Below are 11,248 nucleotides of genomic sequence, written 5' to 3' on the forward strand. Positions count from 1 at the left end.
GGGTCCCCGGACTTAAGACGGTAACTCTGACTTTTTTCTTCACAGGTGCTTCCAGACCTGCTGAGCTGTTCCAGCAACCTCTGTTTTTGTTCTTGATTCTCACTTTCTGTTTTAGGGAGTGGTCCTGTGTAATCAATTAAGATTCTTGTAAAAGGTCTCTCAAATGCTGGCATGGATATTAAGGGATAATGGGAACTGCAGATGCTGGAGATTCCAAGATAATAAAATGTGAGGCTGGATGAACACAGCAGGCCAAGCAGCATCTCAGGAGCACAAAAGCTGACGTTTCGGGCCTAGACCCTTCATCAGAGAGGGGGATGGGGGGAGGGAACTGGAATAAATAGGGAGAGAGGGGGAGGCGGACCGAAGATGGAGAGTAAAGAAGATAGGTGGAGAGAGTGTAGGTGGGGAGGTAGGGAGGGGATAGGTCAGTCCAGGGAAGATGGACAGGTCAAGGAGGTGGGATGAGGCTAGTAGGTAGCGGGGGGTGCGGCTTGGGGTGGGAGGAAGGGATGGGTGAGAGGAAGAACCGGTTAGGGAGGCAGAGACAGGTTGGACTGGTTTTGGGATGCAGTGGGTGGGGGGGAAGAGCTGGGCTGGTTGTGTGGTGCAGTGGGGGGAGGGGACGAGCTGGGCTGGTGGAGGGATGCAGTAGGGGAAGGGGAGATTTTGAAACCCGAAGGTTGCAGGAACAGCAACTCATATTCCGCCTGGGAACCCTGCAGCCATATGGTATCAATGTGGACTTCACCAGTTTCAAAATCTCCCCTTCCCCTACTGCATCCCTCCACCAGCCCAGCTCGTCCCCTCCCCCCACTGCACCACACAACCAGCCCAGCTCTTCCCCCCCACCCACTGCATCCCAAAACCAGTCCAACCTGTCTCTGCCTCCCTAACCGGTTCTTCCTCTCACCCATCCCTTCCTCCCACCCCAAGCCGCACCCCCCGCTACCTACTAACCTCATCCCACCTCCTTGACCTGTCCGTCTTCCCTGGACTGACCTATCCCCTCCCTACCTCCCCACCTACACTCTCTCCACCTATCTTCTTTACTCTCCATCTTTGGTCCGCCTCCCCCTCTCTCCCTATTTATTCCAGTTCCCTCCCCCCATCCCCCTCTCTGATGAAGGGTCTTGGCCCGAAACGTCAGCTTTTGTGCTCCTGAGATGCTGCTTGGCCTGCTGTGTTCATCCAGCCTCACATTTTATTATCATGGATATTAAGGGTCCTGGTTTATCACCACCTGAGTCTTTCCTATTACCTGACACATGTGACATGTCCGCCAAAATTCAACCACATCTCTATGCAGTCCAGGCCAATAAAAATGTTTTTGTACTTTGCTGGAGATTTCCTTACTCCCAAATGACCCCCTACTAGTAATGTATGTACTGCCTGCAACACTTCCTTTCTATATCCCACCAGTAATACTACTTGATGAACTTCTGCCCATTTTTCATCAACTTGAATAAATGATGGTCTCTATTTCGTTACCAAGAATTCATTTTACGACAGTAACATTATGGGAAGCACTCAGAATCTTCTTCTGTGGGGTTTTTGATACAACCTTTTTTTCATCACTTTGTTGTAATTCAGCAAACTTCTCTGGAGTGAAAATATTCAATTTTTCTTCCTTTTTTTTCTCAACTATTGAATCAAACATAGTTCAACTATCAGAAACTTTTTTTTTATCTTAATGCTTTGATTTCTTCTCCTGTTTCAATCTGTCACTTTGTGACCTTGTTACCACACAGTCAGAAAAATCTCAGGATATATTTCCTGTAACATCTCATTTAGCTGATATTTCTTTTGAAACTTTTTAGCTTCTCCTGTGCTTTCCTTCATCACTGTAACAAAATCCATTTGCTCCTCCTGTTTTCCCACATCCTTTATCCCAGTGTCTTTTTTAAACCACCAACACTGCATCTTCATGTATCCTACTTTATTGGAATGGAAACATCTGAGACATTTTAATTCTCTACCCCCTACATGGCTTGCCTTTTTAACATGTGGTAAACTGTTTTTACTATCTTCAAAGAGCTCTCTTTTTCCCTTACACTTAAGAATTTCTTTTCCCCGATTTCTATTCTTCATTGTTTTAAACCGATGTCAGAAGCCAAACTTTGATTCTGAACTAACTGATAAGAACCTGTTATTTTTGCAGCTAATCTTGCAGTTTTAACTCTCTGCTCTTCAATGATTTCTCACTACTTCAGGAAGTGAATTGTTGAACTCCATCAAAATAACCATCTCTAAGAGTGTCATATGTTTGATCTATTTTCGATGCTAATATCCACCTATCAGTGTTAATTTGTTTGATCCTTTCAAACAGTATGTATGGTTGACCAGGTTCCCTTCTTAGATTCCTAAAACATTGTTTATAGACTTCTGACACTAGAGTCATAGAGCTGCACAGAAAGGAAACGGATCATTTGGTCCAACTCATCCACGCCAACCAAATATCCTAAATTAATCTAGTCCCATTTGCCAGTATTTGGCCCATATCCCTCAAAACCCTTTCTATTCATATACCCATCCAGACATCTTAAATGTTATAAATTTTACCAGCCTCCCACCAATTCCTCTGGCAGCTCATTCCATATACACACCACTTTCTGAGTCAAAACATTGACCCTTAGGTCCCTTTTAAATACTTCCCCTCTGACCTTACATCCTTGAGTTTGGACTCCCCCACCCTGGGGAAAAAAGACCTTCGCTAATCACCCTATCCATGACCCTTATGATTTTATGAGCCGCTATAAGGTTACCCCTCAGCCTCTGACACTTCAGGGAAAACAGCCCTGGTCTATTCAGCCTCTCCCAATAGATCAAACCCTCCATACCTGGCAACATCATTGTAAATCACTTCTGAATCCTTTCAAGTTTCATAGCATCCTTCCTGCAGGGAAATCAGAATTACACACAGTATTCCAAAAATGGCTTAATCAATGTCTTGTACAACTGCAATGTGACCTCCCAACTCCATTACTCAAAGCACTGGACAATAAAGGCAAACATACCGAACACCATCTTCACTATCCTATCTGTCTGTGACTCCACTTTCAAGGGACTATGAACCTGCACTCTAAGGTCTCTTTGTTCAGCAACACTCCGAAGACCTTACCATTAGGTGTACAAGTCCTGTTGTAAATTGCCTTTCCAAAATGCACCATCTCACATTTATCTAAATTAAATTCCGTCCGCCACTCCTTGCCCCATTGGCCCATCTGACCAAGGTCTCATTGTACTCTGAGGTAACCTTCTTTGCTGTCTACTACACCTCCAATTTTGGTGCCAACTGCCAACTTACTAATCATACCTCCAATGTTCACATCCAAGTCATTTATTTAATGATGAAAAGCAGTGGACTAGTACCAATCCTTGCGGCACACCGCTGGTCACAGGCCTCTGAGAAACAACTCGCCATCATTTCCACCTTTTCTTGTCTCTGGAGCTTAGTTCTCTTCTTGAAATCTTAACCAAGGCAGTCATGAGGCTAGAAGCTGAGTGATACTGGTGGAAATCTAAATCAGAGTCATTCAGCAGGTCTTCTTTTGCAAGTGCTAGATTTATTTATTTGTTCATGGGATGAGGGTGTCACAGGCTACCCTAACATTTATTGTCCATTCCTAATTTCCTAAAGGGCAGTCAAGTGTCAAAAATATTACTGAGAGTCTGGAGCCACATATAGGCCGGCCAGATGAAGCAATGCCCTAGAGAACATTAGTGAATGACATGGAAGCAGTCAACAATGGTTATGCTATCACATTGGACTAGCTTTTTATTTCAGACTTCTCTTGAATTCAAATTTTCCCATGTGACGAGGCAGGATTGGAACACGTCTCCAGAATGGTAGTTTCTGGTACTGGATTATTAGTCTGGACACATTGCCACTATACCCCTATATCCTTTTGATAGTGCTGTTGTCGACCCCTTCCATCACATTAATGATGATCAAAAGTAGAATGAGACAGTGTTGTTTGGCAGGATTGAAATCATCCAACTTTCTGTGCCGAAAGCATACCTGGATTTTTTTCTATTATTCCTACATTTTTTTCTTTATTCATTCACAGGATGAGGGCATCGCTGACCAGGCAGCATTTATTACCCATCCCCAATTGCCCAGAGAGCAGTTTAGAGTCAATTACATTGCTGTGGGTCTACAGTCACATGTAGACCAGATGAGGTAAGATGGCAGTTTCTTTCCCTAAAGGACATTAGTGAACCAGATGGGTTTTTCCAACAATCAACAATAGTTTCATGGTCATCATTAGATTCTAAATTCCAGATTTTTTTAAAAATTGAATTCAAATTCCACCATCTGCCATGGCTGGATTTGAACCTGGGTCCCCAGAACGTTATCTGGGTCTCTGGATTAACAGTTCAGCAATAATATCACTTGGCCATTGTGTCCCCAGCAGTGCCAGCCAGATGCCAGTGGGGGGACAGACTAAAAAGGCTTAGTTTGGGGTGCAGCTAGTTCTAAAGCACAATTGTTGAGAACTATATCCAGAATGTTATTAAGGCTTTGCATTAACCAGTTCTTCAGTCAAATTGGTTGAAGATAGGCATCTGTGATGCTGTAGATGTCAGGAAGGGGTGCAATGCATTATTTGCCTGACACTTCTGACTGAAGGTAAGTGTAACAGATGCAAATACTTCAGCCTTTTCTATGTGCTGGGCTCACACATCACAGAGCACGGAGCTAGTCAAAAAGTTCCCACTCTTCTTAGTTGATTAAATGTCCATCAGTAGTTGTGACTGTATGTGACAGGATTGAAGGGTTCAGATGTGATCCACTGGTTGCGAAATCATTTAGCTTTCTCTCTTCCACTAGTTGGCATGCAAGTAGTCCCGCAAAAATGACAGCTCCCCTCCAAGCCACACACCATTCTGACTTGAAAAGATTTTGCAGATACTGCTGGGTCACATCCTGGGACTTTTAACCTGAAAGTACCATATATGTACTGTCACCAGATGGACAATGATAGGTGCAGGTATCTGTATTTTGACTGCAGTGGACAAGGTCATAAATCGCACGACACCAGGTTATAGTCCAACAGGTTAAATCAAAATCACAAGCTTTTGGAGCCTCACTCCTGCTTCAGGTGGCACCAGACACAGAATTTATAAGTAAAAGATCAAAGTGTCACACCACAGACGAGGATGTATTAAAATGCTGCTGTTAAATCTTTAATCAGTTAAGAAGGTTTTAATTAATTAAAATGTATATGTGAATCCCCAAATTCCTTTCAAGTCACAGTCCTGACCGAACTAAAGGTTTTGCCAGTGTAAGGAAGAGGTGACATTTTAGGTCAGACAATGCATGTTAGGTATGAGGCCAAGTTTAGAATCTGTCTGGGTTTTGCAGTCAGACTCCTCTTTAATACACAAGCTGTCTCAGAAGCGTGCACGCACACACACTAAGTCCACCTCTCCCCCACAACCCCCTCACACACACCCGCTCCCGCCATAAATACTCACTCCCTCTCTGCACACCCCCAACACACTTGCTCCCTGTCCACTCACCCCCCCACACACATAACCCTCTCTGTCCCAACACACATCCCGCGACACATGCACACACCCTCATCCCCAAACCCCCAATGCATGCACCCTCATCCCCAAACCCCACACGCACGCACCCTCGTCCCCCAACCCCACACGCACACACCCTCATCCCCAAACCCCACACGCACGCACCCTCATCCCCGGCCCCCAAACACACGCACCCTCGCCCCAAAGCCCACACAAACGCACCCGCTCCCCCACACACCCTCATCCCCAACCCCCCCATACATCCTCTCCCCCAAACCCCATACAACCTCTCCCTCAGCACCCCCTCATGCACACTCTCTCCTTCCACCCCTGTACATCCTCTCGCACAGCACCTCCTCAATGCATGCACCCTCTCCTCCAAGCCCCACACACCCTCTCTTTCTCCCATCCCACCAAAAAAAATCTCACATACATTATTCAATGACTAGGGGTTTGACAGGTTGGAACTGTCCATTAAAAATAGACAAATCTATTAAAGTTTCACAGAACGAGAGAGGTGATTTTATTGAAACTTAAAAGATCTTGAGTGTTTTTGACATGGTGCAAACAGAATTGGAAGACACATTTAAAGGAAAGGCTTCCCATTTAAGATGTGGATGACAAGAACTTTTTACTCTTGGAGTCATTAGACTGTGGGATTGTAATGGAGTAAGTAATAGAGACGTCATTATTTATTCAAGGTGTTGATTACATCTTCACTAAACAGTCAAGCACAAGAGAAACAGTAATGAGGAGCTTACACTACAATCAATTGGCCATTATGTTTTTGAATAATTGTTCCTAATGTCCTACGAAGAGAAAATTGTTGTTTAAAGTTAACCAGGTTAGTCAATACTCATTGGAGTTTAGAAGAATGAGTAACTCGATTCAAACATTCAAACAAGCCGTTCGAGGCTTCATAGGAGATCTGAACAGATGCTTCCCCACGTGGGAAATTAGAACTAGGAGGCACAGAACAAAGGAGTCTAACATTTAAGACAGAGATGAAGTGCAATTCCTTTTCTCAAAGGGTCTTTAATATTTGAAATTATCTTCATAAGAAAGGAGGCTAGAACATAAACAAAGACAATTTTTGATTGACAAGCTCAGTCTTCCATATAATCCTGGCAGATTTCATTCAGTGCCTGGTTCCACATTCTAGCCTGTCCTTAGAAATACTCCATTCACTTGTAAATCAATAAACAGACAACACAAGAAAGTGAATTTATTGCCAAAAGCAGATACACAGTACTATCTGCTGCAGATGGACACATTGCTAAAATGGACAGAAGTATCTCCTGCTGCAGATGCACATTCTGGATACTCTCAGGAGTATTTCCTGATATGGATGACAAATTGATTTGTGATACTCTTGGGGACACTCCTCCACCCCCCCAACGAACACGGCCGATACTCTTGGGGATACCCCTCCCTTCCACCGCCCGGCAGACGGACACAGCCGACACTCTCGGTGACGCCCCTCCCGCTGCTGCAAACAGACACGGCCGATACTCTCGGGGACACCCCTCTCTCCCCCTGCAGACCAACATGGCCGATACTCTCAGGGACACGCCTCCCTCCCCCTGCAGAAAGACACAGCCGATACTCTCGGGGACGCCCCTCCCGCTGCTGCAGACAGACACAGCTGATACTCTTGGAGACACCCCTCCCTCCCCCCGCAGACAGACACGGCCCATACTCTCGGGGGGGGGGGCACGGCCGATACTCTCGGGGGGGGGGGGCACGGCCGATACTCTCGGGGGGGGGGCACGGCCGATACTCTCGTGGGCACGGCCGATACTCTCGGGGACGCCCCTCCCCCACACAGACAGACACGGCCGATACTCTCGGGGACGCCCCTCCCTCCCGCCCGCTGCAGACAGACACGGCCGATACTCTCGGGGGGGGGGGGGGAACACGGCCGATACTCTCGGGGGGGGGACACGGCCGATACTCTCGGGGGTAGGGGGGGGAACACGGCCGATACTCTCGGGGACACGGCCGATACTCTCGGGGGTAGGGGGGGGACACGGCCGATACTCTCGGGGGTAGGGGGGGGACACGGCCGATACTCTCGGGGGTAGGGGGGGGACACGGCCGATACTCTCGGGGGTAGGGGGGGAACACGGCCGATACTCTCGGGGGTAGGGGGGGAACACGGCCGATACTCTCGGGGACGCCCCTCCCTCCCGCTGCTGCAGACGGACGTCTCAGGAACAATCGCCCGGGGGCGGAGCTGAGGAATCTCGCAGCCAATCAGCGCCAACCAAGGCCGACCGTTGACGCGGGTGTAACGACCACACTTTTAAAAAAAAATTCTCCAAAAACTTCTCGCTTTTTTTTACATTCGTTATCCGCCGTTCTGTTTGCGCAAGTCGGAACAACTTTTTTTAAAAATAAAATGTCGCCGTTAGAGTTTGTTTTGCTCGGATCTGGCAGCTCGCGCTACTTTTACCTTTCAGAAAAACAGAGAAAAAAACGGGAAAATAACCCGGTCGCCAATTCTTACCTGGAGTTCGCTGATCCATGGGCTTCCATACAAATGCGAGCGTTTATAAATTCGACTGATATTTAGCCGTTATCCTCGGGGCTGCCATTGCGGTATTTTTTTTCAGAAATATTAATATATTTTCACTTTCTGACGAATCTGCGGAAGCAACATGGCGGTTCCCCTTACCCGGCGTGCATCCCGGCGCCCGACGAGGCGGTTTCGGCGGCAAGAGTCTCCAGCCTGAGCGCCTCCCAGAGAACGGTCCTCCACCCAGCGCTCGAACTGGAGGAGCGGTTTGAATTTTTCGACCCGCAATCCCGTGGGTGTGGTGCTCTGGTGGGAGTCATCGTTTGGGTTGTCAAACAAGTTGTGAGATTAAAAAATGATAGTGTTTCTATATTTTTAAAGTGGCTTGAAGTGTATGTGCCTCCCGCCCCCGTTTATTTTTGGATTTAGTTACACAGAAAAACGCCCATCGTTACTCATACCTCGGTTCCGGCCCGATTTTGATACCTAGTGTAAAAATAAAACAAACAGCTGATAGTTTTTTTTTGTTTTGCTTTCTGCTTTTAAGAACCTCAAAATTGTTAGGGTTCAGGAGGAGGCCATTCAGCCCATCGTGTTTTCGGTGAATGTAATCATACTTTCAGATTTCAAAGTGCTGGAGTTAATTCGGGTTTTTGTTTGTTTGGTTTGATTCTCCCTGTTGGCTGAAGACTGACGCATATTTGCTCAGAATGATGTTTTACAAATTACCACACACGAGGCTGCTTAATATGATAAGAAAGAGAACCATTGTGTTGGGGGTAGTAGTGATAATGGGAACTGCAGATGCTGAAGAATCCAAGAAAATAAAATGTGAAGCTGGATGAACACAGCAGGCCAAGCAGCATCTCAGGAGCACAGAAGCTGACGTTTCGGGCCTAGACCCTTCATCAGAGAGGGGGATGGGGGGAGGGAACTGGAATAAATAGGGAGAGAGGGGGAGGCGGACCGAAGATGAAGAGTAAAGAAGGTAGGTAAAGAGGAGAGTATAGGTGGGGAGGTAGGGAGGGGATAGGTTAGTCCAGGGAAGACGCACAGGTCAAGGAGGTGGGATGAGGTTAGTAGGTAGGAGATGGAGGTGCGGCTTGGGGTGGGAGGAAGGGATGGGTGAGAGGAAGAACAGGTTAGGGAGGCAGAGACAGGTTGGACAGGTTTTGGGATGCAGTGGGTGGAGGGGAAGAGCTGGGCTGGTTGTGTGGTGCAGTGGGGGGAGGGGGCAAACTGGGCTGGTTTAGGGATGCGGTGGGGGAAGGGGAGATTTTGAAGCTGGTGAAGTCCACATTGATACCATTGGGCTGCAGGGTTCCCAAGCGGAATATGAGTTGCTGTTCCTGCAACCTTCGGGTGGCATCGTTGTGGCACTGCAGGAGGCCCATGATGGACTTGTCATTGAAAGAATGGGAGGGGGTGTGGAATTGGTTTGCGACTGGGAGGTGCAGTTGTTTATTGCGAACCGAGCGGAGGTGTTCTGCAAAGTGGTCCCCAAGCCTCCGCTTGGTTTCCCCAATGCAGAGGAAGCCACACCGGGTATAGTGGATGCAGTATACCACATTGGCAGATGTGCAGGTGAACCTCTGCTTGATGTGGAAAGTCATCTTGGGCCCTGGGATAGGGGCGAGGGAGGAGATGTGGGGGCAAGTGTAGCATTTCCTGCGGTTGCAGGGGAAGGTGCCGGGTGTGGTGGGGTTGGAGGGCAGTGTGGAGCAAACAAGGGAATCATGGAGAGAGTGGTCTCTCCGGAAAGCAGACAGGGGAGGGGATGGAAAAATGTCTTGGGTGGTGGGGTTGGATTGTAGATGGCGGAAGTGTTGGAGGATCTTGCGTTGTATCTGGAGGTTGGTGGGGTGGTGTGTGAGAACGAGGGGGATCCTCTTTGGGCGGTTGTGGCGGGGGCGGTGTGTGAGGGATGTGTTGCGGGAAATGCGGGAGATGCGGTCAATGGCGTTCTTGACCACTGTGGGCGGAAAGTTGCGGTCCTTGAAGAACTTGGACATCTGGGATGTCCGGGAGTGGAATGCCTCATCGTGGGAGCGGAGGCGGAGGAATTGGGAATAGGGGATGGAATTTTTGCAGGAGGGTGGGTGGGAGGAGGTGTATTCTAGGTAGCTGTGGAAGTCGGTGGGCTTGAAATGGACATCAGTTACAAGCTGGTTGCCTGAGATGGAGACTGAGAGGTCCGGGAAGGTGAGGGATGTGCTGGAGATGGCCCAGGTGAACTGAAGGTTGGGTTGGAAGGTGTTGGTGAATTGGATGAACTGTTCGAGCTGCTCTGGGGAGCAGGAGGCGGCGCTGATACAGTCATCAATGTAACGGAGGAAGAGGTGGGGTTTGGGGCCTGTGTAGGTGCGGAAGAGGGACTTTTCCACGAACCTACAAAGAGGCAGGCATAGCTGGGGCCCATGCGGGTGCCCATGGCCACCCCCTTAGTCTGTAGGAAGTGGGCGGAATCGAAAAAATTGTGTTGGGGGTAGTATATTGGCAAGGGCAGAGATTTGGTTGACTCGTAGAAGTCTGTCACTAGTCAAGTTTCACGGTGCTTAGGCCACAGTTATCGACAGCATATATCAACAGGTGGAAGTAAAGCGGACATAGCCATACCAGACCATAGTACAGCTGATGGTGGATTAATCTGATGGTCACTACGCCTCATGTGAGGGAAGAGAGCCAGCAGGTGATGTGCTTCGTGGTAATCTCAGCCAGCGTGGTAATTTAACCCAGGCTGTTGGTTTAACACTGTGTGTCACAAACCAACGCTACAGCTAACCAACTCCTGACCCTGATATGTATATAATAAATGATATGGACAAGGGAAGTGAAAGCGCTACGGCCAAGTTTATAGTTCACAGATAAATAGGTGCAAATGCAAGTGGTGAGGATGACACAATGTGCAGAGGGATGTAGACTGGTTGAGCAAGTGAGCAAAAACTTGCGGGTGGAATACAATGTGGGAACATGTGAAGGCCGCTTTGCAGAACACCTCCGCTCAGTTTGCAACAAACTACTGCAACTCCCAGTCGCAAACCATTTCCACTCCCCCTCCCATTCTTTAGATGACATGTCCATCATGGGCCTCCTGCAGTGCCACAATGATGCCACCTGAAGGTTGCAGGAACAGCAACTCATATTCCGCCTGGGAACCCTGCAGCCTAATGGTATCAATGTGGACTTCACCAGTTT

General features: G+C 47.9%; 1 protein-coding gene across 4 annotated transcripts in view; it reads right to left on the reverse strand.

The window, feature by feature from the left end:
• Positions 1 to 8,858, reverse strand: part of LOC125451740 (zinc finger protein ZFAT-like) — a 109,616-nt gene extending 100,758 nt beyond the window's left edge. For 2 of the 4 annotated variants that reach the window (XM_059646182.1, XM_059646179.1), the window contains exon 1: positions 8,045 to 8,858. In XM_059646182.1, coding sequence (XP_059502165.1) covers positions 8,045 to 8,063 — 19 coding nt within the window. In that variant the 5' untranslated portion in view covers positions 8,064 to 8,858. Of the gene's footprint in view, positions 1 to 2,840; positions 2,897 to 3,316; positions 3,913 to 8,044 lie in introns of those variants that run through there. The other 2 variants (XM_059646180.1, XM_059646181.1) reach the window with 2 other exon arrangements.
• Between the last annotated feature and the right edge of the window lie 2,390 nt (positions 8,859 to 11,248).

The sequence above is a fragment of the Stegostoma tigrinum genome, chromosome 5 (assembly GCF_030684315.1).
Source record: "Stegostoma tigrinum isolate sSteTig4 chromosome 5, sSteTig4.hap1, whole genome shotgun sequence".
NCBI classification, from domain to species: domain Eukaryota; kingdom Metazoa; phylum Chordata; class Chondrichthyes; order Orectolobiformes; family Stegostomatidae; genus Stegostoma; species Stegostoma tigrinum.